This window comes from Trichomonas vaginalis, chromosome III, assembly GCF_026262505.1.
Source record: "Trichomonas vaginalis G3 chromosome III, whole genome shotgun sequence".
Classification (NCBI taxonomy): domain Eukaryota; phylum Parabasalia; order Trichomonadida; family Trichomonadidae; genus Trichomonas; species Trichomonas vaginalis.
Genome location: NC_067205.1, coordinates 18,950,142 through 18,976,928, shown reverse-complemented (window position 1 = coordinate 18,976,928; position 26,787 = coordinate 18,950,142). Strand labels below are relative to the sequence as shown.

The 26,787-nt window shown below is 32.9% G+C and overlaps 12 protein-coding genes and 4 pseudogenes across 16 annotated transcripts, besides 4 other annotated features; 8 read left to right on the top strand and 8 right to left on the bottom strand.

Annotated features, from left to right (window-relative positions):
* Window positions 1-997: part of a mobile genetic element that runs on past the window's edge.
* A 1,171-nt stretch (window positions 998-2,168) lies between these two features.
* Window positions 2,169-2,411, bottom strand: TVAGG3_0728210 (serine threonine-protein phosphatase family; the record flags this gene model as incomplete). The annotated part of the gene is made up of 1 exon (XM_051244405.1): window positions 2,169-2,411. The coding sequence occupies one exon, from the start codon at window positions 2,409-2,411 to the stop codon at window positions 2,169-2,171; it is 243 nt and encodes an 80-aa protein (XP_051090992.1).
* An 18-nt stretch (window positions 2,412-2,429) lies between these two features.
* On the bottom strand, window positions 2,430-2,792 carry TVAGG3_0728200 (uncharacterized protein; the record flags this gene model as incomplete). The annotated part of the gene is made up of 1 exon (XM_001299216.1): window positions 2,430-2,792. One exon carries the CDS (start codon window positions 2,790-2,792, stop codon window positions 2,430-2,432), a length of 363 nt encoding a protein of 120 aa, XP_001299217.1.
* Window positions 2,793-6,515: 3,723 nt separating this feature from the next.
* On the bottom strand, window positions 6,516-7,511 carry TVAGG3_0728190 (pectin lyase-like family; the record flags this gene model as incomplete). Its single annotated transcript, XM_001299217.1, has 1 exon — window positions 6,516-7,511. One exon carries the CDS (start codon window positions 7,509-7,511, stop codon window positions 6,516-6,518), a length of 996 nt encoding a protein of 331 aa, XP_001299218.1.
* Window positions 7,512-7,717: 206 nt separating this feature from the next.
* Window positions 7,718-7,755: a mobile genetic element.
* Window positions 7,756-8,056: 301 nt separating this feature from the next.
* Window positions 8,057-8,365: a mobile genetic element.
* A 69-nt stretch (window positions 8,366-8,434) lies between these two features.
* Window positions 8,435-26,787: a mobile genetic element.
* Window positions 8,842-9,714, bottom strand: TVAGG3_0728160 (uncharacterized protein; the record flags this gene model as incomplete). Its single annotated transcript, XM_051244404.1, has 1 exon — window positions 8,842-9,714. A coding segment is annotated over one exon (873 nt), but the record flags the coding sequence as incomplete, so codon positions are not given.
* TVAGG3_0728150 (uncharacterized protein) lies at window positions 10,559-10,960 on the bottom strand (the record flags this gene model as incomplete). Its single annotated transcript, XM_051244403.1, has 1 exon — window positions 10,559-10,960. The coding sequence occupies one exon, from the start codon at window positions 10,958-10,960 to the stop codon at window positions 10,559-10,561; it is 402 nt and encodes a 133-aa protein (XP_051090990.1).
* On the top strand, window positions 10,986-11,600 carry TVAGG3_0728140 (uncharacterized protein; the record flags this gene model as incomplete). Its single annotated transcript, XM_051244402.1, has 1 exon — window positions 10,986-11,600. One exon carries the CDS (start codon window positions 10,986-10,988, stop codon window positions 11,598-11,600), a length of 615 nt encoding a protein of 204 aa, XP_051090989.1.
* TVAGG3_0728130 lies at window positions 13,680-14,507 on the top strand (annotated as a pseudogene). Its single transcript has one exon. A coding segment is annotated over exon 1 (828 nt).
* On the top strand, window positions 14,921-15,403 carry TVAGG3_0728120 (annotated as a pseudogene). Its single transcript has one exon. A coding segment is annotated over exon 1 (483 nt).
* TVAGG3_0728110 (organellar and viral DNA polymerase type B) lies at window positions 16,778-17,623 on the top strand (the record flags this gene model as incomplete). The annotated part of the gene is made up of 1 exon (XM_051244401.1): window positions 16,778-17,623. A coding segment is annotated over one exon (846 nt), but the record flags the coding sequence as incomplete, so codon positions are not given.
* TVAGG3_0728100 lies at window positions 18,729-19,419 on the top strand (annotated as a pseudogene). Its single transcript has one exon. A coding segment is annotated over exon 1 (691 nt).
* TVAGG3_0728090 (uncharacterized protein) lies at window positions 19,793-20,266 on the bottom strand (the record flags this gene model as incomplete). The annotated part of the gene is made up of 1 exon (XM_051244400.1): window positions 19,793-20,266. The coding sequence occupies one exon, from the start codon at window positions 20,264-20,266 to the stop codon at window positions 19,793-19,795; it is 474 nt and encodes a 157-aa protein (XP_051090987.1).
* Window positions 20,357-21,165, top strand: TVAGG3_0728080 (organellar and viral DNA polymerase type B; the record flags this gene model as incomplete). Its single annotated transcript, XM_051244399.1, has 1 exon — window positions 20,357-21,165. A coding segment is annotated over one exon (809 nt), but the record flags the coding sequence as incomplete, so codon positions are not given.
* TVAGG3_0728070 lies at window positions 21,911-23,177 on the top strand (annotated as a pseudogene). The gene has a single exon. A coding segment is annotated over exon 1 (1,267 nt).
* Window positions 23,635-24,210, top strand: TVAGG3_0728060 (organellar and viral DNA polymerase type B; the record flags this gene model as incomplete). Its single annotated transcript, XM_001290010.2, has 1 exon — window positions 23,635-24,210. The coding sequence occupies one exon, from the start codon at window positions 23,635-23,637 to the stop codon at window positions 24,208-24,210; it is 576 nt and encodes a 191-aa protein (XP_001290011.2).
* On the bottom strand, window positions 24,213-24,362 carry TVAGG3_0728050 (uncharacterized protein; the record flags this gene model as incomplete). The annotated part of the gene is made up of 1 exon (XM_001290011.2): window positions 24,213-24,362. The coding sequence occupies one exon, from the start codon at window positions 24,360-24,362 to the stop codon at window positions 24,213-24,215; it is 150 nt and encodes a 49-aa protein (XP_001290012.1).
* Window positions 24,392-24,955, bottom strand: TVAGG3_0728040 (uncharacterized protein; the record flags this gene model as incomplete). The annotated part of the gene is made up of 1 exon (XM_001298981.2): window positions 24,392-24,955. One exon carries the CDS (start codon window positions 24,953-24,955, stop codon window positions 24,392-24,394), a length of 564 nt encoding a protein of 187 aa, XP_001298982.2.

The following is a 26,787-nucleotide window of genomic DNA, read 5'->3' as shown; positions in this document are numbered from 1 at the left end:
AAATGACGACTAAGCAATTCTATACCATGCACAAAACTGTCATGTTAGGTGGCATGTATTTTTTACCTAGTCCTGTAGATGTTGTTGTAAAAGGATGGTGGTTTCCAGTTGTATCTGTCCACATTCCATTCCAGTCTACGGTCGTTTGGAAAATGAGATTTGACATAACTTGAATTTGCATTGAAGTCTGAGAAACAGTGTTATATCCTTTTGCAAACCCTATGACTATGGTTTCCAATTAGAACTGTTGTACCAGAATGACTATGTGGTGGCAAGTTGTCGACAGATATCGTTTTACTTCCACCTGTTTTCTTTGGAGTGTGTGCACAATACAAAAAACTTTCGAGTATTTGAGTCAAGTTCCAAAACCAAGTACATACTTCTGGTCTGGTAGAGTTCATTGACGTATAAATAGAACCAACTGGGTAAATGGTTTGAAGTATTTCTGTCTTTAATGTTTGAAGCTCTGTTTTGTCTGCTTTCTTGTCATATAAATCTTGAGCAGTGAATTTAATATATGTTCATCCTCCATGACATAAACATCTCTACATCTAATGTTTCTCATCGTTGTTATGTCGTCATGCGATGTTAAACCTTGTGGAAAGTTGGAGGTTTACAATATATTGCATCCCCACCAGTTTCTTTCAACCGTTCCTTCAATATTTTCTATACCAACAGTTGCGAAGAAGCTATGTGTATGTCCAACGTCACTTTTCCTGTTTAAGGTTTCTTGTAAGTTTGTAAATTTGCAATGGTATGTGTATGTCCAACGTCACTTTTCCTGTTTAAGGTTTCTGTAAAGTTGTAATATTTGCAATGGTAATGTGTATGGTTTCTTATCCGCTTAAGGTCTAAACATCCTTGAAACCCACCCTGTATCGGCTTTACTTTTAAAATCTTTGTGTCCGTTTCAGTACCATTCAACCCTTTCTATAATTTTTTCATCTTTTTCATTCACATATTCCTTATCTGCCTTCTTCACTAACGCACTAGCCACACGTGCTAACTCATCGTCAACATACTCTTTTGTCAGCTTTGTTGTCAATATCTGCTTTCAAAAGAAGTTCATCTATAGGTTTCTCGTTTAAAGTTCTTTTTGTTGGATTTACACAGACAGTATGGTTCTTACTGTCTTTGAAACAGAAACTCATCTGTCAATGGTTTATCGTCAGTTTTAAGTTTCCTTCTTTTCAAACTCAGATACTTTAAATAGTTTGAAAATTTGTTTGTGTTTTATTTAGAGCTTGCATAATGAGTTTCGGTTGTGTTGTATTTCTCTCATAGACGCTGTTTCTTTCGACATTTTTATTCTAGATAAAATATGCTTTCAATAGAAAAAGAAATTCAAGAGTTGCTACAACTAAACCATTAGATGAACTTTTTACGAATGTCGGTCAAAAGTTGAGACAGAGACCGTAAAGCATGAAGGCTATCGTTTGACTACCATTGAGATGGCTAAGAGACCATCTGTCACAAAAGCTATTGGCTTTTCGTAGAATAAATTTGTGTCTGTAGAAGATAAAAGTTTCCCATTTATTGTAAGGTTTCATATAGATTATATATCTGAAGGGAAACGAAAAAATGTGGGGAAGAAATTGAGCTAATACAAGTTGACCTTTCATCTTCTCTACAGACTGCGTTAAAAAATATAGAAGATAAAATAAATTCATGTTATGCAAAATATGCTGATGAATATGCAAATACCGAGAGCACACTTTATGTGAGAATTGTATATGACAAACAAAATTCACAAGTGTCATTTCAAATCTACGAAGACAATCAAAGAAAGACGAACAAATATATACAGAATTCACTGCAATGTCATGGTATTATTTGCAAAGAATGTTAAATCAGAAAGTCGAACTTCCTTTAGCAAATATTTACAGTCGATATGCAAGAATGAACCATATTTATTTAAAGATGTTTTCGACTCAGATGCTATTATAGTTCATGCTTCATTTTCTGGCGCACAAAACTCTTTTTTATGCTTGGCAAATGACTTTTACGAAAAACCTACAAAGCTATATGAAACCACAAGTGGAAGTATTTCAGACTTTCAAGTATGGTTTACTACAGATGGAAGAAAGAGAATAATTCCATTATACCATGCGTTTTACTTAGAACTTAGTTTCATATACAACTACTATCGAACGGTAAAAATATAATTTTTAATACGGTTGAGGTGTTGGATTTGGTTGCCAACTAGACTGTGGTGCAGGTTCAGGCTGTTGTATAACAGGAGCTTGTTCTTCTGGTTCAGGGTCTTTAGGTATAATACCAACGAACTGACCTACTCTTTTACCAATATTTTTGACTCCGTTCCAAATTCCTCTTCCTACGGTTTTTATTCCATTCCATATACCTCTTCCAACATTTCGAAAGAAGTTTCCAATACTACTGAAGAAACCCATTTTACTATATGTAAAAATCTAATGTCCGCCTAGTCTCTTACGTTTCCTGTTGAGTTCCATAGCATTCTTTAACTGGAGCTCATACATTCTGTTTCTCCTCTGGTAGAAAACATATTCTGGGTCAACTCCTGTGTTCGCGTCATCTGCATAAAGTTGTTTATATCCCACTTCGGGGTTTGTATAAAACTCTTTCCATCTCATATTTGCATACCATGGTGGCAAACCTAACGCAGCGTCATTTGACATGGCAGTTTGCATTTGTACATCTGTTGGCACTTGACCATAGTTTGCCATTGCAGTTTGTATTCTAACTTCATTTGGAATATTCTCTGGGTTTGGTTGTCCAGGTTGCTGCGCATTCGCTAAGTTCTGTGCGTCCATTTAATATTAGATAAAAATATCTCTTACGAGTACATATACTGGACATTTGCAGGCATTGGTTCATCTTCATATTCTCTGTACCTTTCTGCCACGTCAAAGAAATAAATGACACAATGGAAAAAACCTAAAACAAGTAGTCCTATTTCAAACCACATTTACTTACTAATAAAATTTCTTTATTGTGACACTTTCTCCAGTTTATAGACCTCTCTCATATTCTATCTTGTCATATATAAACTCATAGTCATGTATGTCCTCTAACCATCTCATAACGGTTTCCAAACCACTTTTATCGGATGTAAAGTAAAAGCATGGATGGTTATGTAAAACGTCTAAAGTTTCTAAAGAGTCTCTCAAAGTCCAGTCTACTTGGTATTGAAAATCCCATGTGTTAAAGAACGGCGGGTCCACTATAAAGAAAACATTTTCCTTGTTTTTATATTTTTCATACAACTCTGTCCAATGACATCTCACAAACTCTATACCCTCAATATATTTTTCTATGTCCTCTTTGAAAACATTTGTATAGTTAAGATATAAAACTTTTGACATAAGTGTTTCAATGTCATGAACTCTTATAGCACCACTATATAATAGTCTAGCAGATATACTATCCCAGTCTATATATTCTGCTTTTTTCAAAACCTCTCTCACAATATTTTTGTTATCTAATGGTATACGTTCCATCTTACCTATAGGTATCTTTTCTTTTAACTCTTTCAATATATTGTTTGTGTCTGGTATATGTTTGAGACGGTCCATATAGTTGTCGAAGTCATTGCATATAATCTTTGAGTCTGGGAATATTGTATGGCACAAATGGGATATATAGAAACTTCCACCGAACAAATCTACAAATGTTAGACCATTCGGTAGTTTCTTAAGTTCTCTCAATATAATATCTTTACATCTACTCTTATTTCCAAAGAACGGTAACGGTGGTTTTGTAAAATTCATTTATATATAATAATAAAAATGTTTTTCCCTGAAAAGTGACAGAAAAGTGACAAAACATGAAAACATATATAATTTGTGAAAAGTGAAACATTATATAATGTTTTCGACCCAGAAGAAGGCTTCTTCCCAGAAGCAATGGAGGAAGAAGAAGAGTCCTCCGAATAAAAACTTCATTTATACTAAACATCAACATCAGGGCTAGAAGGCACGAAGTGCCTGGAAGCCCCACTACCTTTTTTTTTTTTTTTTTTTTTTTTTTTTTAAAACATATATTTTAGAAAATCTAGTGAATGCAAAGAAATATAAATGTGTACAGCATGAGAAAGAATTAATTATAGAGTTGATTACCACTAAAATACAGAATATGGGGCCTTTATCTTTTTTAACTGTTTTGTAATAATTAGATATTCTTATAATTGATATAAAAACATACATGAATGGAATACATATTACTATAGAAATTCCAAAAAGTATGGAAAGGCATACGTTATTACATGTTGGAAATACAGATAAGCTACATCTGGAACTAATGATACCAGATAAAAGAAGTTTATTACTCATATGAAAAAAAAATTCTGATCAAAATTCAATAATATGCTACTCTTTTTGTTATTTCTCTTATCAAGTTCAATCTCGGCAGGAAAAGATGAATTAGAATCCATTTACGACGAAATCCACCAGCTTCGAAAGGATGTTCAAGAATTAAAAAAGACTATCCAATGTAAATTAATCAAAGAAAATGCGTTTAATTTCGGTTTGCCGAAGGACACTTGTGCTTGCGGCGAAGGTCAAGTAGGTTGGACATAAAATCCATGAAAATAAAATTTTATTTTTACAATTTTGATTGAAATCATAGACTTTTTAAAACCAATGAGTATTTCATTATTTAATCTTTCATTTTTTGAATAATTGGTATAAAAAGAAGTATCTCAACTTATTTTTATAGTATACTACTCATTTGAAATACTAAATAATGGGAATTTAGTATACAAACTAGATTAATTGATGCGTATATTGTAAAGGGCAATCAACATATCTAGTTGCCATACAATTATCTTGCTCGACAAAGATGATAGCAAGAATGGATGCCTCGTGATTTGTCTATGTAATACAATACGTTCTGATTATATTTGAAATGATTCCAGATTTTTAAAATAATACTCTGGTGAATCACTTCATAAAAATCTATTTGAAAACCATCTTAATTAATTTTCGATCTTAAGAATTAACTCTAGGTTTAATGCCTTCGATATCTAAATCTTAGACTAAGATAAGTTATATTTTTGCTATAAGATCTATTCTGAATTTCATCTAAATAATTATAATAGTAAACAGATCCTGGACAATAATACGTCGTATAATGAGACAAATGTGAATTTACTGGTTTCCCTGGATCAATACTAACATAATCATTTGCTATTTGATTCACATCATTATCTTTAATGAAACAATGATCAATATTTGGCATGGTATAGAATAAAGAATTTCCTATATTTCCTATGATTGTACATTTCAAAAGTAAACATGAACTTGAGCATTGTATAATAGAATTAGTATCTCCTGAATATTTATTATATAAATAATTACATTTCCTAATATTACAAGTACCAAAAACTTCCATTCCACAATAATTTGAAGAAGAAGTATTAAATGCAGTAGTGAAATTAATAATTCCTATTCCTTCTGGTATAATTATATCAAATGCTGCAGTTCTATCAATATTTTTGTGATAAGATGTGTTCATATTACTTACTTGGATGTCTCCTCTTTGATGGAAAAATGCTGATTCATATCCAATGCATTGTGAAATTGAACACCCAAATGCATAATTAAACCTATTGTTATAAATCGGATCAATGTAATATACACATCCAGACTTTTTATTTGAAACAATCGATGATAAAGAAATACAAAGATGAACTAAAATGCAATTAGATTCGATGATACAGATTGATCCTCCATTTTCTGTGGAGCTATTATTGTAAAACGCGCATGCTTCGAGTAATACACTACTATTCGAACTAATGGATATGGTTCTTTTTCGAAAATGAAAAGAAAAAAATGCGTTATTAATGTAATAACTGCCATTTCCTGATATGGTTTCATTCAGAATTTTATCTTCAAACTCATCTGTACCGTAATAATCTGAAAAATCTCTTTGAAGTTGCAATTTGAAATTTTGTATCTTTCATTTTGGTAAATTTAAATAAAAGGCTATTGATTTTATTTGATATCTTTGATGCTATCGTAAAATCTACCTTGCATGTTCATTAAAAATCAAATAATAAATTTTGTAATTTTGTAAGTGTCAAATTTAGCCATGGGATCATATTCGACTTTTTGATGAAAGTCATACAATCAATTCTAAGGAGATATCGGAAAAAGATTATTGTATTTCCTCAATATTTTTATCAGAAAATCACTAATAATAATCTCGAAAACCTAAACTTTTTTTATAAAAATTGAATGCTTTAAATACAAGTGTATGACTATTGTTTATCATGATAGCACACTATAATTTTAGTAAAAAAAATTCAACCTTTTCCATTAGATAAACCAAACAAACAATAATCTTTACTTGAGTAATGAATTTGATAATTTCTCGCTTACTTTACTTCTATTAAAAGGGTAATTTACGAACTTTTTGAAAAAGCAAATAATTGAAAAAAATTTGTATCAGGAATTCGATTCGAATACTGAACGTTATTAGACACCATAATATTTTTTAGAAACATTAGATGATCTAAAAAATGTCATTTTTTATGCTTAGCGTCTAAGAATTCTAAATCTCGAATTTCTATATGTTAGAATGCTTAATGTATTATGAATTTTACTTGTATACGTTGCAGAACATCCATCTGTTGAATAATGAACAATAGATGAATTGAATGACTCAAATGATTCTAAAGTAAATGATTCATCATAATGGACATTTCGTTCAAAAGTGTTTTCGGCAAAATAACAGTTTTCAATTTCTGGTTTTCTCCGAAATAAATAAGTTCCCTTATTTTCGATGAATGAACATTTTGAATATTTACATTTACTTCTACAATAAAAGATAGCATTGTTGGTCTCTCTACATTCATTGTTTAAATAATTGCAATAAGTACTATGTAATGTGCCTTCATGATAAATTCCTTGAGCTTCTGAAGATGAAGTATTTGATGCTGTTGTGAAATTAATAATACCTGTTCCATCTGGCCATTGGATTCCATATGCCGCAATTCTTTTAATATTATGATAAGATGTATTCATATTACTTACTTGGATATCTCCCTTTTGATGATAAAATGCAGCTTCATATCCACTACATTGCGATACTGAACATTCAAATGCATAACTCCTATTGTTATCATTTGAAACAATGCAATATGCACTTCCTGAAAGAGAACTAACTGTTGATGATGAAACACAAATATGAACTATGATACACTCTGAATTCTCGATATAGAATGATCCACCTCTTCCTTTGACGCTGTTATTATAAAATGTACAAGTTTCTAATAATACTTTGCTGTTGGAATTAAGGTAAACTGCACGATTTCTATAATGGAAAGTAAATAATGTGTTATGAATGTAATAACTTCCACTTCCTGATATAATTTCATTTTTTGTTATATCATTAAAAGAAGTTTCTTGGTAATAATCTGAAAATTCTTTTTGTAATTTCAAATCTCTATGCTGTTTATATGAATTTATTGAATACGTATATGTTTTAATTGAACTTCGTAGCTTTTCTGATGTTAGGGTAAAAAATAACATACACTTTGAAATAAAATTATATAAAAAATGTTTCAATACTTTGCAACTTTTTCAATCAATCCTTCAAATTTTGTGATATATTTAAAATATAAATAAGAAATTTAATTGTTAAGTGCATGATGACTAACAAAATTTCAGAAAATGTATAATAGGAGGAAAATCAAAATCAAAAGTGTCAAAATCGTAAAAAATTATGTTTATTGGCTTGTTGTAAACAGAAATTCATCAAAAGTGACACCTCAGAAAAGCTAAAATATTGAATTTTTGGAACTTTTGATAGAGCACGTTTTTAAATATTAATTAAAGTAAATGTATATTTTGTAAAGATTCTTTTTAATAAAAAAATAAAATTTTGAAGAAGAACACAAAATCTTCTGAAAAAGAATATCACATAAACTCATATTATTTTCTAATATATAACTATTTTATATAAAAATCAAATTCAATGATCTTAAAAGCGAAGGATAAACCTCAAAATTTACGAATATAATGAGTGGGAATATAATGCTTATCTATCATAAAACCATATGAAATATCAATTTTTGGAGTGCGGGACAAATTTGCCAAGTGTCACCTTTTCAATAACCTTAAATTACGCTTTTCTAATTTTTTTTAAAATAACCTTAAATTATATTTGAAGAAATTATGTCTATGATATATGTTTTATGCTAGAATCTTGGAGTTTTCATGCACTACACAAGAGCTCTAAGGTTCCAAGAGTGAATGCTCAATAGCAATTATAGAGATGTACCTTTTCAAAATGACTTTTACTGATTAAATTTAATCAATAGAAGACATTTTGAAAAGGTACCTCTACAATTAGATATACAAGAGATTCAAAGCTTCATTTCAGAAGTTAGTATACAAGTCTTGGGTACGGCGGCACTGCGTTCCACCTTACCCAATACTTGTGAATTTGACACTTTACAAAACCACCACCCACTTCACTTCACTAACGAGCTCACTAATGTAAAAAATAAACGTTCTCACTATCGTTCTCACTAACGACTTCACTAATGTTCTCATAAATTTTCCTCAATATCTTCATCATCAGTGTTAACCCTATTGTAGTCATACTTGAAGCCATAAACTTTCTCTAACTTCTTAACGTACAATTTACATAACTTACCTTCGTCATCGTATGGTTTAATGATATAACTATTTCTATCTTTATACACAGTCAATGAAAAGTCAACTGGTCTCGGATGTATTTGAAAGAACATGTTATGCTCAGGAAGGAAGAATAAATGTTTAAATGTATGTTTGTTATACTGTGGAATTCGAATGAGTTGCTTTTGTTCTGTCATTTACATCCATCTTTGGGTAGCACAACATCTTTCATTGAAGAAGGTTCGACAAGTCTTATGTTAAACTTACTGACAAAGTTTGTTATACTATAATGCTTCGGCGGCGAATACATGTGGTTTGAAAGACATAATATAGATTCTTCAGCAAATTCACTTATACTGGATTTTATAACAATGTTCTCACGAAACCAAATACCACCAATTGACAATCTTGTAAGCAATCCTGCTGAACCTTCTACTGTAAACGTCGATGGTAACATTCCACGAAGGTCATCTATTGACATCGTTGAGTCACTGTATTTAAATATTTTCTTAAAGCAATCGTCATTATCTAACCATGCAATAGCTTTGAAGTTTTCATTCGAATATACATCTGCTTCATTAAATGTAAAACCTGACTTCTTTGCAGAGATGACTTTAAAATCTATTGAGTTTGTTTCAAAATTATATGCTATGGTAACTTCTGAAGGTAATGGATGCCCTTCCGCAGTCAGTTGTTCTCTCACTACCGTTTGAAGCTTTGTATTAAAAACTTTCATGTCATCTCCTGTATCTAAGTTCACATACACAGCAACAGGGAAACTATCTTGCTTCTTTGTTTCATCATTATATCTCAAAACATTAAAGTTCTTCAATAATATTGTTCTTCCTGCTGGAATACTTCGAACCTGTCTGATTTCAATAGCTTTCTCACCTCCTACATACTCTACCCAGTGTCTTGGATATTCATAAGTATACTGACTTTCTTGAATTTTGGTAGGTTTCATCATAACATGTTCATAGTATATCTTTATACTCTTGTCAGTTAGACTCGGTGCTATGTTCTGAATATTTCTGACTTGCATTTTTAATGGAGATAAAATGAAGCATTTAATACATGACGTAGATGAAGACATGAATGAAACTACAGACAAACTTAACTCTTCTCTCATTCTTCCTTTCAGCAAGGACTATGAGTTCTGTTCAAATGGTGTGTATTTCTATTGTGGAAAGATGGGTTCAGGTAAGACATTTAACCTCATTCGTCATATTCTTATAACAGAACGTTTAGGAAATGACTCATATTATGACCAAATCATTATATCAGCAACTTCAGACTCTATGGACTCAACAGCGAAAACATTTATGTCAAAAGTTCAAGCCTCTGTCGTTAAAGTTCCAGACAGTGAACTCATTGAATTTCTTCAACGTTACATTCGACGTAAGAGGAAATATTATGCCATCGTTGAATTTATACAGTCAGGAATGCAAAAGACTTCTGAGGAGATGGAAAGAATTATTAACAAACACCACTTACGTCAGTACTCAGGAGTTTACGATATGAAACGACTTACAAATACATTCTGTCAAAACTTTCAAATACCCTTCAAAAAATATCCATCAAACACTTTATTGTTTGTGACGACTTCGCGGAAAAGGTTTAGTGTCAAAACCAGACTCACCATTAGCTAACATCATTACTAAAAGTCAGACATTACCACTTAACTGTAGCAATACTTATGCAAACATGGAGGTTTTTAGCTTTAAACATAAAACGTCTCATAACTGACTTCGTTATCTTTCAAGGTTTCTCACGCTATGACATTGAACTCATTTGGAAAAGTCAGGTATAACATTACCTTTTGAAGAAATTTGGGAAGCATATAAGTCTCTCATCTCTCCTCGTTCATACCTTGAGATTCATATCATGACTAATACCATTAAAGTCAAAAATATTCCATGGGAACGACCAACATTGTTTTAAAGTTTAACCTTCAATTGACTGATGGTAAACAAATTCCATGCATCTCTGTCGCCATTTCTGTTAATATTTTTGCTGTCATTCATATCATCCACTTCCCCATCCGTTAGCTTTTGAGGATATGCGTTAGAATAGCTGTTCTTAAATGAAGGCTTTTCACCTTTGAGAGCATAAACTCTATAACTTTCTGCATACTTTATGTTTGAACCTCCTGAGCCATCATTGACATAAATTTTTATAGGCTTCCACCCTTTGTTCATGTTCCTGCTTCTTCCCTTTGCTCTTTTGTTCAGTAGTTCTACATCTTTATACACAGCTCCTGTCTCAGTGAATTCAACAATATTTTCATTCGTTAGCTTTACATTCAAACCCTTGTCGAGTATATTGTTCATTTCATACATATAAAAGGTTTTTATTCTATATGAAATGAGAAGCAAATCCATCTTAGCTGGTGCCGTTAATGTTCCAATTGAACCAACATCAAATGTTGACTCACGAACGACAAACAATATTGTCATAAAGAACTATAGTTCAGAGTGTTTGAAAGAAAAAGAACCAGAACTTAAGTCGGTGAATTTAAACACAGCTTCAAACGCTAACGCTACATCAGATGTTAAGTTAGAGTATCCACCACTGGACCAAATTCTTTCAAGAGAAGCCAACGACAACCCTTACACAAATGTTCAAACAAATCCTTCAGATAACGTAGACCATTACCTTCTTCAGTTATACCAAACAATTTTACTCAAAGACGATAAGAAGCTTTTGACAAATCTTATAAGCAAGAACCAAATAATTCTAACAAAGGAGGACCTTGAAAATGTTATATCACGAATAACAGGGAAACAATGTGTCATTGACTATCTCGACCCTGAAATCGAATGCTGTGGTCAAACGCCACCATTCATGAAAATAGGTAACATCCGCATCATTGAAACACCAGGAACTACAGGAGTTGAGTTTAAGTATAAATATTCGAACGAATATACAAAACTTTCAACAGAATATAAACTTTGTTTGAAATATGTTTTAGTAAATTAAAGCAGTCAGGAGGGCTCTTTGAGCCCATCTTGGCGCTTTGCGCCGTCAGTCAAAAAAAAATTTCAAGTTAGCAATTTGTAATATCTATCCAAAACTTCTTCAACAGTATCGAACTCATCTTCATAATGCAAACCTAATCTTATTGACTTGGTGCAGTTTTCACTAACACAATATTTTTCTGTTCTCTTGACTGACATAACTAATTCATTTGTTTCATCAAACAGCAACAACCAAAGTTCATGACCTAATACATAACATTCATACTTTATATTTTTAGCTCTGAGTTCTCTTGTAAGCTGTTGCATTTAATATTTTCTAAAAAGTCAACTTCAACAGTCATTCGCACTGGTGCCTTCAGTTCTACAGGCTCTCCTTGAAAGTCAACAAGTCTGAATTGCATGTCTTTCAAATTATGAGGACTAATGCGAACCCATTTACCTAAATGAGTTGCTATGACAGGAACGTTTGGAATGAACATTGAATTGACTGCATAACAGAAGGATTTATATTCTACTGAACCTTTACTATTAACTCCTGAAATGCCTGTGACATTAGCTATTTTAGACTCAATGTACAAACAATTACCATAACATACGTATGGAACAGATTTCATCTCAATCGTTTTGTCAACACTTTTCAAAGGAAATGTCATATGGTATGCTCCCAAAAGAAGTTGTACTCTATGACTCATTCTTGGTATCTTAAACTCTTTCGCATAACTGAACTTCAAAACTCCTGCAATAAGTTTAACATTCATTAAGTTTTCTCCGTTATCCTTGTTTATTGTAGTACTTATGAGAGCATTTAACACTCCAGCTAATGTTTCCATCTTATATTCTACATTATTGTGAAATCTTATTTCGTGCTTCTTTCCATCTATTTCAAGCTCCATGAAATCTGTTTCATCTGTTATAACGAATGAAGCGATAGTATTGAAGTCAACCATTCTGAATGCAAGCGCCTCATTCTGTAGACCTAAGTTTGTTTGTAGCTTTACTGTCCCGTATTCGTTTGGGTCTGTACTTTGCAAATAGAACAACATTTTATTCTCATTAAAATATGAGTATAGCTGCATATGCGTATGAAGCTGACAGAGCTAAACGTTTATATTTTGGTCAATACTCTCTCACACTTACTGACAAATATATTGTTATCACTGATGGAAATACTGAGAAATACATAACATGGAAGGACTATGAAAAGTTTGACCCTATTTTAACTCCATGTACTATGCCATTTATAAAGGACGGTGAAATTATTGAAAAAGATAATACAACCGTATATAGGTCTGTTTATGAAGCATTAGAATATATGTTGAATCATAACCCAAAAAGATTCGATCCAAGCACTACACCATGTGCAATGCCTTTTATTAAGGACGGTGAAATCGTAAGAGTTCCGGATTCAACGGTTTACACAGCTGTTCAAAACAGTTTACAAAACATTTTAGCGAATATCTTTAATTCAGAAACTACAGAAATGAAATTACCATATATAACAGATGCTAAAGAAATTAAATCAAAAACGACAACATTATTTACGTCACTTAATGATTTAATGACTTATATCATTAATATTCCTGCACCAACTACAGGATTTGATCCAAACTCGACGGTTTGCAGTGTACCTTTCATAAATGACAGTTCATTAATTGCTTTAAGGGATTCGACAGTAAATGAATCATTAAAGGCGTCATTAATGAAAATCATTGATTTTAACTCATTCACGAATGCATATAATTCATTCATTAATGTTTCATATGCTTCTAAAGAAGGTGAGCCAAAAACTATCGATAAAGCGGTGTATGAAATAAAAGCATCAACGACGAAATTGAATTCGTTAACTTTTGACGGTGATAGTTTCGTTAATGACATAACATCAGGGAAAACAATTTTAACGAAAGAATATTTAAAATCTCATGTTAGTGAGTTCGTTGAAATTGAAAAAGAAGGTGGAATTAAGTTCGATCCACTGAATTTCATTTTCAGCTTAGCGAATGCAGGAATTAATTTTGCTGAATGGACAACTATACAGAGTGAAATAAATGCAATATGGACGTTTTTGGGGTCAAAAGCGGGCATGGGTGAGCTTGTAAATGCTGCAAGAACATTAGGTGAAACAGGAAATTTTGTAGATGGTTTTAAAAGACTTGTTTCAAATGTTTTAACAAACACAAAGAAATTATTTAGATATACCGTACATAACGGACGGATTTTCGAACAGATAGCAACAAACCCTCCGGTTATGGCTGCGTTGATGATGGTTAGAGATATAAAACCACGTAACGACGGGAACGAAGAACATGAACAACAGGATACTGGTCGGGTTATTCGAGACATTAAAAACGTGTATCCTGAAGTTATTGATTTATTTAGAGGAGTTAATGATTCAATTTCAAAACATTCTATAACCCTCGATGAAGAGAATAAATTAACAGATTATATATTCGTCATTATTGCAGAACTAATGAAGAGAATAAATGAAAAAGGATTGCTGATATCATTAATGTCAGCGATGTAATGATGAAAAGAAATTTTGACTCATTATTTACAAAACCGAAAACAGAATATAGTCTTTATGATGTAATTACGGAATTAATGAAAAAGATTAATGATAATAAGAGTTCTGGCGGAAGAGTTGAATTAGAAGTGAATGATGTTAATGAGAAATTAGCCGAAAAAGCAGACAAAAATGAGCTTTTAGCTCTGAGTGATAAAGTCAAGAACCACGTTCATTATATAACTTCAGACGAACAGATTATAACGGACTACCATGGATATTTAACACGAAGTGATGAAGCGAAGACAAAAAATGTTAATGAAAGAAGATATAAATACATTCGTGCTAAAGGTTATGACATAAGCTGTACTGTACAGTATGATGTAGCTAAAGCACCAGAAGCATTTGGTTTATACCGGTGAAATTTATGCCTCTACTTTCAATGTTAACGGTGTATTAGTTGAACCAAGATTTACTTTGAGAGTTAAGGCAAAAATAACGTTTGAAGATGCTATTAAAAGTAAAGCTGACAAAGTTGAACTCGAAGCAATGAACAAAGTTTTGAAATCTCATAAACACAACATCTCCGATATAAATGAACTTCAAGCTACATTAGACAGTAAAGCCTACAAGAACCATACACATGAATCCTTCACTATACTGTTAGAGCAGACGACATAATATTGAACTTTGACCTTGGTTCAAGTGCACCATTAGAAAATCCAAGTACAAGCGTAAAAGATACTCTTAACAATTTAGATAAGAGTTGCAGGAATATTGAAGATCATGCCAGAAACTTTGAAGCATATGAACTACCAGCAATGTTAGATAAGAAAGCAGACAAAACAGAGCTTCAAACATTAAAGACAGAAATACTTCAACATTATATCCTATAGGTTCTATTTATACGTCAATGAACTCAACAAATCCAGCAACAGTTCTGGGTTTTCGGTACGTGGGAACAGATTGTAGATAAATTCTTATACTGTGCTAGATATTCAAAGCAAACAGGAGGTTCGAAGAAATTACTGAAAGCAAACCTTCCACCGCACACTCATACAGGAACTACAAACTTTTCTGGCGACCATAGCCACTCATTAAGAGACCACCCATTATACAACTCAGAGTATGAAGCTGGCAATGACGTTTTATCTCCATCTATAACAATGCAGCAAAAAAGACTTTTCGACCAACTGAACCAGGAGGAAATCATTCACACACTTTCACAACAAATCCAACAGGCTCGGGTGCAGATTATATGCCACCATTTGTGACTGTATTCGCATGGTATTAGAGTTCAATGAACGCGCTTGAGCCTAGAATAAAATCTTTAACTTTACATAAATGAGCTTGAAAGAAGTATTCGAACAACATCCATGGAGGTCATTTAAGAAGTTCAATGAAGCTGCAAAGAGTTTGGGGATTTACTAACAGAGCTGAAGTGAAAAGGTTCTTTGAACAAAAATGTTGTACATCAAACAAAAATAAACCCTTACGACTACTTTTTACCAATTTACTCCAACACTCCTGACGCATACCAATTTGACACTCTCATTCAAAGCAGAAAAGGAGGACATAACCCATTCCTCATCTTCATTAATGTTAACACTCGCAAAGCATATGCATATCCAATGAGGAATAAAGGAACTCGTGAAGTGTTAAGAGTTTTACAAAAGTTTGTAGCAGAAACATAGCCCAATACTTTAACATCAGACCAAGACAGTGCATACCTCAGCAATGAAATCACAGATTTTCTCATTAAGCATAACATAACTCACTACACACTGAAGACCATAACCATAACATACTCGGCATCATAAACCGCTTCATAAGAACGCTCAGAATTTAAACCAAGAGCGAGACTTTACTGAAGAAACAATGAAACATTTTCTCGAAGTATATAATTCCTCAACACATTTTACAACAGGACATACACCAAATTCAATGACACAACAACAAGAAGAAAAGTATATACAAAAGAAACGAAGCCAAACACAAAATATCAGAAATTCAACACAATTTTACCCTCATTCCTGGTACAAAAGTTCGTGTAGTTCTTGACGACAAACCGTTGACAAAGAAACGTTTAAGGTTTAAGTAGAAACTATTATATCGTAGACTCTACGCAAGGTAATGGATATCTTATAAAAGCTGGCTGACGACTCTATTGCGTTTTACCCTCGTCACAAATTAGTCGAAAGTAGTAATGGCAAACTTGCTGAAACCATTGACGAAGCAAAAGCGAGGAGTGGTTATTGAAATACTTTGGCTACAACATAAACGATGACACTTATAAAGTAAGATATGAAGGAGGCGTTGAAGATGTTATACCATCTAAGAACTTGAGAGAGTCAAAGCCAACACATCTGGGACCATTAGAGCGGGAGTACTGGAAAGACAAAAATAAGCCAGAAAGAATAAGAAAATTCTTCTAAACTTTTTCATTAGATGTAGATCAGACATGAATGAGAACAGTCATGTATTATTAATGGTACCATTTATTTTTGTCATAAATTTACACCAAAAATATATTTTAGGTGAAGGGGTGAGATCTCACCTCATGAATTTTCACCCTCGTCTCTTAGCGGCTCAGATTACTTTTACTTTCTCGTGAATTTTCATGAATTTTCTTAAGATAGAAAAAATAAAGTTAGTTTTATTTATTTTGTATAAAAGATATGATTTCAACAATCGGCACAACAACAATTCAAGCAACTACAGCACCAAACTCGCTAGTCATGAATCCTACGTCAATGTTGGTAGAGATGAAAAACTTCATTCCTTCTTCATATACTTTTGAAACAGAAATCCAGAAGATAAAGCAAGAACTTTTAACAAGTAATTTAGATTGTAGTGTGAAAGATGAAACCAATGAACAGTATCTTTATGACATACAGGATATTATTGACCATTTGCCTAAATTACCTGAAATTCAGCAGCAAAAACTAACTGTTCCTGAATTCGATGAAATAGAAGTGAAACCAACTGATTCAGTAGAAATAAAGAAGTTCATACGTAAAGTAAATTATGAATTCCTTGGTTTTCATTGTAATCATAAAGTTATGAACAAAGATTGCGATATGGTTTATAAAAACATTTCTGACATATATAAATCAGAGGAGTTTAAGACTTACGATAACTTTGTTTCATTAGCTGCTCAATGTGTGTGGCAGATAAGAGATAAAGATAGAAGAGGTAAAGTATGGAATGGACAGATAAAACCAACTACTTCAGATTTAAAGAAAGCCATTGACGCCTTAGTTGTTCTAGCAGGTCAAATTTCAATGTATAACGCAAAAATGAATCCGCAATGTTCAAAATGTAAAGCAGCAATGAGAAAATATAACTACTCCGTCAAAGAGATAGAATGCATGAGAAACGACTATGTTGACTTTAAGAAAGAAGTAGAGAAACCAGCAGAAGATAAAATGGATATGTTAGCATTTCTGAACAAAAACTATCCAACAGCTGATGATTTCCTTTTATCTGATGTCAAGAAGAAGTATAAAGAAACTTTCGACATTGTTAAAACTTTTGACATACTGACAGAAGAAATAGAAGCTACGAAATTGTTTAAAGTCATGAACCATCGCAACATATACCATGTAAAACGCTTGTGAAAAAATAGGTGAAAAAAGAGGTGAAAAATTAGGTGAAAAAAAGGTGAGATCTCACCTCTTCACCTAAAAATCATTTTTATTGAATTCAGCACAAAAATAATGAATTTCATTAGTTAGAAAAATAACGCTAATTTTATTTTTATTTATTTTTTTATTTTGTATGTAAAGACAGTAATGACAAACATTGAGTTTGAAACAGTTAGAAAGATAGACAATGACACCAAAGTGGTTAGAATAGGTGATTTAAACGTAAGATACTCAAAGAAATACAACAAATATTCTTTGTCAGACATTATATCTCCATCTGGAAAGAAAACAAACGACTGGGTTAGAAATGCTTCAACTCAGAAAATTTTGACAAGAAATCCTGAGCTTATGATATCAGTAGCATTTCATGGAACAAGAGCATATCTTATAGACAAAAGTCTTATACCAATAGTTTTGTTATGGTTAGACCCAGTTGTTGGATATAACTTCATAACATATGGTTCATTCGATACGGAACGTTGCAGTGAAGGCTTACTTTACATCGTTCAGAAACCGAAGGACTTCAAACAAAAAGATATAAGATAGGAAGGACATATAATATAACTCAAAGATATGACAGTACAGTCAATAGAGTCAAGGTTGTGTTTGTTAATGATATGAGAGCTGCTGAAACAGAACTGCTTGAAGTTTTTGAGAAAATGTATGGTGCTCCCACGAAAGGTAAAGAAACGTTTGAAGTAGATGAGATAGATAAAGCTATAAAATTATTTGACGAAGTTGCTGAAAAATACATGTAAAGCGTTTATTTTTGGTCTTTTGTGAAAGTCAGAAAATAAAGTTAGTTTTATTTTTATTTATTTTTTTTATTTTGTATGTAAAGACAGTAATGTCAACATTAGAGAACACAACAACAGTTATAGTCCATGAAGCTATAAATGAAGAATACGAGTACATACAGTATAACAAACAGTTACGTCTCATTCGTTCAGTCAAAGATGACATGTACCAAATGCAAAGTATAATGAATGCTCTTCGTTCTACAAAGCAATCATATCATTGGTTTGAAAACCAACAGACAAAAGAACTTTTAGAAGAATTTCCTCATATAATTGCTTCCTCGGAAAACCGAGAGAAGAGATTCCGTATGAAAATCGCAAGAATTTGGCTCCTGGTTTGAAAGGTTATTATGTTCATAGACTTTTAGTAAACGCTGTAGCAATATGGGCTTCACCTCGTTATGCTTGTTATATTTTCATGATGTTAGATGAACTATATAAAGCAGAACGTGGAGAGATGGAAAAGAAACTTCATGCAAAAGATGAAGTCATTGAATCCAAAGACAAAAGCATACAGAAAGAATACCACGTTCAGTACCAAAAGGAAAGGAAAAGAGTTATAGGTATATGATATATACTGAAGAATTGGAGAAAGAAGAAGATAAAGATATGGTTATGTTGCATTTAGTCAGAAGAAACAACAAGAGCTTTTATGACTTAGCTAAAATATATAAATCTGACAGAAACTGGTTCTATCGTGAAAACTTACCGATTTCAATGACACCGAATGAGCAAATAAAGGAAATTGTCAAAAATACTCTTCCTCAAACACACTATGACATCAAAGGTTGCACAATACTTACATTCAAAGAAAACTTAACATTATTGAAGGAAAAAATAACAGAATATTTCGATAACTTCAAAGAGGAAGAATGAAGTCACGGCAACATTAACGAAGAAGTCACGACAACATTAACGAAAAGAGAATGAGGTGAAAAAAGAGGTGAAAAAAACGGGTGAGATCTCACCTCTTCACCTAAAATATATTTTTGTGCTATATTTACACTCATTTACGAAGAAGTCATGAATCCTACGTCAATTATGTTCGACACTGATAACATAAACGATAACATTAACGATAACATAAACGATAACATTAACGATAACATTAACGATAACATTCATTTTTGCATTAATCCTGGACTGTTGTCAAAATGTCATGTTGTCATCATTTTTAAAAGAAGTTAATTAACCTGGTAGCACATGGTGACGTGGTGACACTTTCAGTTATTCAAAAATATATTTTTGCTTAAATAACTTCAGGGTCTATTTCTTCAACCATTTCACTTCCTTCGTCAATGTCAATAGAAGCTTCTTCAACCTTTGGTAAGAATTTCTGTATAACATCTTTGTTCGTTATTGTCTTCAGAGATGAAGGATAATATTTCACATTTGTTTCACCCTTCTTATATTCTTTCTGTTCGGAAAGATTTAAAGCAATACTGAAGAAGTCAATATTAGAGTTCTTTATAACAGTATAATGAGTATCTTTGACATTCACGAAGAAACTCTTTTGTTTCAAAACTACTGCTAACTCTTGTGAAGTATAACGTTTGCGGTCAATGACGATAGCTAATGGTCTGACATACTGACCAAACTTAGATTCTTTCACAAACTTCTTGTTAAAGATAACATTAACATTTGAAGCATTATTGAACTCATTCTTGATGGCAGTAGCGAGAGCATTGTATGAAAAGAACTTGCAATCTTGCATGTGTTTCATTAAAATAAAAATATTAAATTATTTTGAAAAATAACTTTAAAAAATCTAATCTAATTTTTTCAAAAATATTTTTTTTATTTCCTACTAAAGATGTATCGGAAGTTGTCTAAGTTAGAACACTCGGAAATAAAACAACTTCTTACAGAAGCTAACATAGAAGTAGCAAAGCATTACGCAACAAACAAAAAAGCACTCGCTGACATCCTCAATGACTATAATGGTGCAATAAGTTATGATAGAATTCATGAGTTCATAAAGCCGCAACGCGGCGAGGACGAAGTCCATGCAAGAGCATTTCCTTTAAATGACGTTGCTATTGACTTATATCATAGACGTTCAGTACCTCATGAAGTAAGAAGAGAAATGTTTGACATAACAAATGCGAACGTTGGTCATACTCGTAAAACTCTTTCGCATGATGTTCGTCAAGAGATGTTTGACATAACAAATGCAAACGTTGGTGAAACACGAAAGAGAGACGACACACTGAAACAACAGAGAAGAGAGATGTTTAAGAGCGCTATAGAACAAGTTCGCAAAGCTAACGATGTCATTCGTTCCATTGACGACAAACCAAAAGAAGGTGAGAGATGGTTAAAGAAAGATGAAGAGAATAGGAAGAGAAATGTGAAGTCGGGCAATAGACTCATTGACTTTAACATCGAAGCTTTAGATGAACCAAACAGAGACTACTTACACAAACATTTCGGTAAGGTTTTCATGAGACTCTTAGAGAAGATTAAAATAAACTCCCAACAAAGATGGATGGTATGTTATAAACTTGGTGGAAAGTATGAATGTTCTACGTTAAACCTCAATAATATTGGAACATTACTACATCAGCTCTTGAAGGAGAACTTTATATCAGAGATAGAAGCAAATGCTGCAGGTATTGTTGAAATGCACTATGACTTCTTCTTGACAAACATAAAGAATCTTACTGAAATAAAGATGTATGATTTAACAGAATATGAAGGCTTAACGATGTCAGATGTAAAGAAAGGCAAACCAAAAAAGAGACCATATAGAGATGAAAGCACACTGACAGAAAGACAGAAAAGATTATTGAACAGACTTAAACAAACAGGAGATAAACAAGATATAGATGACTTCTGGAATGAAATCCTTGGTGAAAAGAAGTTTTATAAGAAGAGAAGCGGTCAGTTCTGGAAGTATCTTTGCACATTACCTATAAATCTTGAGCGCTACCAAATCTTCAATGAATTGAACAAAAGAACTGCAGCACTTATGACAGAAGACAATTGTTTCGTTTATGCTTGCATTCAGGCTGAAGTAGATGAAGAAACTATTGACCACATGAGAGAAGTCATTCGTGTTAGAGACTTTCCTCAAAGTAAAGTACAAGAAATTTCTGACGCAACAGGTATAGCATTTAATGTTACCATTGGTTACTTCAATGACTCAAGACATAATGAAATAAAGAGATACATACCAAAAGAATGTGAAACTGCTCGAACTATTGACTTACTTCTTGTTGAAGACCACTACATGCTAAATGAAAGATTACCAATGACAACATATTTCATTCGCAACTATATAGAAATCTTGAAGGAGTGTGGTGGAATGAACATTGAGAAACAGATGAAGATTTATACAAAGAGAGATGGTAAATACATTGTTCGCATGGATAGAACTACACCGCTATGGGATGTTATGAAAACATTGTGGGAGTGCAAATATTTCGAACCTATTTCTTATGGAGAACTTTTCAAATATACGACTGACTTATATAAACAGAACCTTGCACCATTTAAAGATTTGACATATGCTCCAAAGTATTGTGTACAACTGAAGAAGAAAGCAGAGTCAAAAGAAGTAAATAAAAATAAGTGCAAGTTCATTCCTGAGCACGTTTTCTTTGCTGACTTTGAGTGCAGTACCGATGGCTTTCATAAAGCTTTTAACATCTGTTATGACAGTGAAGATGGTTCAGTGAGTTGAAAGCATTTGGGGTCAGAACTGTGCAACAGAATTTTTGGAGCGACTTCCTGACAAGAGTTTAATATATTTCCATAACCTCAGTTATGACATAAACTTCATCTTAAGACACATGACAGAAGTGAAAGGAACTCCCATCATTAAAGGTTCACGAACAATGCAAATAACTGGCTTATATAAAGGAAGGGCAATTATTATAAAAGACTCTTACAGTGTTATAAATAAGAAACTTAAACTATTTCCTGCTATGTTTAACTTACAAACAGGACCGAAAGAAGTATTTCCATACAACTACTACAGCAGTGTTTTGTTAGCAAATGACAACAGAACTGGTGTCATTTCTGAAGCATGTAAAGTTTGTAAAAGATATTGAAACGTTCATGAAGAACATAGATTCCATCAAAGGTTGCAGAATAGATGAGAACCACTTCGACTTAGAAAAATATAGCACGTTTTATTGCAAACAAGATGTAAGAATTTTAAGAGAAGGTTTTGTTAAGTTCCGCAATGACATATTGAAAGAATTTGATTTAAACGTTTATGACTACGTTAGTATTTGTTCAATTGCTAACAAATTATTTGAGAACAGAGTGTACTTCCCGAATGGAAATCTTTATGACCTCTCAAATAAACCAAGAGAATTTATTTCGAGATGCATTCAAGGTGGAAGATGTATGTTGTCAGATAACATGAAACAAAAGAGCAAAAAGAAACTCATTGCTGACTTCGACGCTGTTTCATTATATCCATCAGCTATAGCAAGATTGTATACTTTAGAAGGAATTCCAAAAGTATTGAAGGATGAGATGCTAAGCACAGAGTATCTCATGAGACATTTATTCGATGACGACCAAAAGGAACCCATTGGTGAAAAGTTTATGTCCGGCTTCTTTGTTCTCATTAAGATAACAGAGATTGGAATACATAGACACTTTCCTTTAATAGTTTGTGACCCTGAACTAAATCCAGAACTTAACGTTCCCAGAAGTTCAAACACTTGCTGTCTCATGTATGTTGACCATATAACATTACAAGACCTCATAAAATATCAAGGTGTCAAATGTGAAGTGTTGCAAGGATACTATTACGATGGAAACAGAGATATTAGAATAAGAGATGAAGTAAAGAAGTTGTTTGAGTTAAGGTTAAAGTATAAGAAAGAAGGAAATCCTTTGCAAGAAAATATAAAGCTCATTCTGAACAGTATTTATGGCAAAACTATTCTATCTCCTATTGAGTCAAAAATAACCATAGTAAATGACAAAGATGCTATAAGATATGCCATCAGAAACTACAACCATATAGTGAAGTTCGAAGGTTTGGATGGTTCAGATAAAACTATTTTCAAGCTAACGAAAAGCATTTGCAGACACTTTAACTTCTGTCCACTTGGTGTTAACATTCTATCTATGTCGAAGAGAATAATGTGTGAAGTATTCTGTACTGCTGAAGACTTAGGAATGGACATCTTTTATAGCGACACCGACAGTATGCATCTCTACAATGAAGATATCCCTCGTTTAGCTGAAGAGTTTGAGAAACGTTATGGAAGAGTTCTCATTGGTAAAAACCTTGGTCAGTTTCATAGTGACTTCGCAGAAATAACACCTGGAAAACAAAGTTTAGCATACAAGTCAATATTTTGTGGAAAGAAGACTTACATAGACTTACTCACGAATGATTTAAATGAAGTTGCATTTCACTGCAGAATGAAAGGCGTGAAGCAAGATGTTATTGCTTTAACCGCTAATGAAATGTTTCCTGACTCTGTTCAGTGTTTCTATGATGAAGATAAAGGTTTAATGGTTCCGCAAGGAAAATTTGACAAAGACTCTGAGTTCAGTGTTATGAAGTTATATAAAGCACTTTATGACGGTCAAGAGATTGGATTTGACTTATGTAAGTCATGTCAACCTTGCTTTGAAGAGAAGTTTAACTTCTCAATAACGACTAAAACAAGCTTTATTCGTAAGTTGAAGTTCTGAGGTCATTTATTTTTGTCAGCAGTGAGGTCATGAATGAGGTCATGAATGAGATCATGAATGAGGTCATGAATGAGGTCATGAATGAGGTCATGAATGAGGTCAGCAATGAGATCATGAATGAGGTCATTTATTTTTGTCAGCAATGAGGTCATTCGTGATAAAAATAAAGCTAGCGTAGATTTTACAATACAGCTATTGTAGAATTTAAGAGTTGTGCTTCAATGTAGAGACAGTCCTTATGGTCTGGAGGTAAGAACACTGGGCAGTTATGGTCATGAGTGGAGAACATGTCTATCCAAAACTCACGATTGAAGCCAGTTAATTTATAGTATTTAGGATTTGGCAGTGGTGTAGTTCTTGTATGACCAATGAACTCATTTTCAACTCCCTTACTTAAGTTTGAATATAATATAGCTTGCTTTCTATCCCAAATGCCAGGTGTTACAATCTTTGAAAATTCATTTTTCCTCGGAAGCATTGCATCATAATTGAAAACATTCTTGAAATCATCACTTGGTTCAGAGATTTGAAATCTTATACGTAATGGATTTTCTTTCTTTTTAGCGACTTCATTGAATGGTGAGAATACAACAAACTGACAGTCATGAGTTCCATCTTCATTTTCATTAAATTCATAATGAAAGTCTATAAGTTGTGGCTGACTACCTTCTTCTTTCAGTTGTGCAAGAAACTCACGTAAAGGCTGTAAAGTTTGTACTTCAATGTTGAACTTTTTCTCGAACATCTCATTAAATGAAATCATACATTGTTGCAATGTTGTATCGTCTTTAAAGTATTTGTATATGTGAATGTTTTGGGCGCTTAAAGACTGTTCGTCATTTTCTATCTCGACTTGAAGTATAAAGTCAACCTTTCTGAAAGCACGTGTTATATACATAGATGTTATGCCAATGTACTTCTCTTCATTTATGTTCACAATCCAGTCTGTTGGAAACTTAAACGTTACTCTGTTCCCCTTTATTTTGACGTCAGGGTTTTCACTACTGAAAGCAACAGATAAAGGTATTTGTCTATACATTTAATTCTGATAAAAATAAACCATTTACTCTTTCTTTGCTTCAGCTTTTTTAGCTTTTGCTTCAGCTTCTTCTCTAGCTTTCTTCGCCAGCAAACGTGGGTTCTTCTGTCTTCCAGCAGCTAATGCAGCAAGTTGTTTTTCACTAAGTTTTCTCTTTGGTCTCTCTGGATTTTGTTCTTGTTTTTGTTCCTTCAGTTCGGATAAAATTTGCTCACGAATTTCTTTCTTCAATGCTTCAACATCTATGACCCCTTGGGTCTTGTCCGTAGGGCTTGTCTGAGTCATTTGACTGCAGATAAAAAACAAAATTAAAACTTTAACCGATGTAAAATGAGCTTGTCAAAATCAGAGCGAGAGTCTATTATATTAAATGACGCAAGAGGAATACAACATCCTTTCTATTACGTAAGTCAGAGTAAAGATGGTAAAATATACGTAAGAAAAAGAAAGGTTCCATTAGCGAATGCAGAAAGCGACAACATTAAGGTGTATGGTAAGGGTGAAGTCCACGAAGCCCATATAAAACCTTCTGTTCAAACTGAAAAGTCAATAGAACCAGAAGAAAAGAAGCCAGATGTACTTTCAATAACGAACCAAGAGCTTATTGCAAAGTTCGTGAATTTCATTGAAAAACAAACCGAGTCAAAGAATCCTGACCCGCCAGTGAAAGAAGTTGAGACAAAAGAGAATGTACAGTTCATTGAAAATGTCAAGAAACAACTTCCACCACGAATGCCAAGAAGAAGAGTGAGAATAATGAAGTAAATAGATATTTTTATCCGAAGTAAATACATGCAGAACGAACAGTTAAACGAATTTACTCCAGCAGAGCATATTCATCAGATTCGCTCATATTTCGATATCATAGACAATGCAGTTCAAATTGGTGACACTAATAGAAAATATTCTGACGCAAAGATTCCATCACAACCTGGAACTGCTAAAGATAACACATGGGTAACATTCAATCTCTCACCTCCTGGTGAAAATATGTTGGACCTTTACAATACATTCATTACGTATAAAATGGAAGGTCAATTTATTGCAGATAAAGAAATTGGTTCAGGTTCCAATAAAACAAACCCACCAGGATTTTGGATTGGTTTCGATGACGCTTTCTATGCAGTTGCTGGATATCAAATCCTTGCAAATGGTCGTATCGTATATTCTCAAGACAACGCAAGAGAAGAAGCATATATAACTTCAAACTCACAAACTACCGAACAAATAAAGAAAGTAGATGTTTTCTCAAAGACTCGACATGAAGATGTATGGAGTCATTCGGGAACATGCAGAACAGGACAAATTGTTAGTGGTCCAATTACAGCAGGAAAATCATTTGATTTTAAGCTTCGTTTAAGAATTCCTGTTAGAAGATTCCTTCCATTAGAAGCTATTCGATTTATTCCAGCTTTTGCAGGAAACATTCAGCTTAAAGTAAAGTTCAGTAGCGACGCCTTACAATGCACATCTATATCTGTAAATGATATCATTGCTTTCAATCCAACTCTTAAAGTTGCATTTGCTTCAGATTCAAA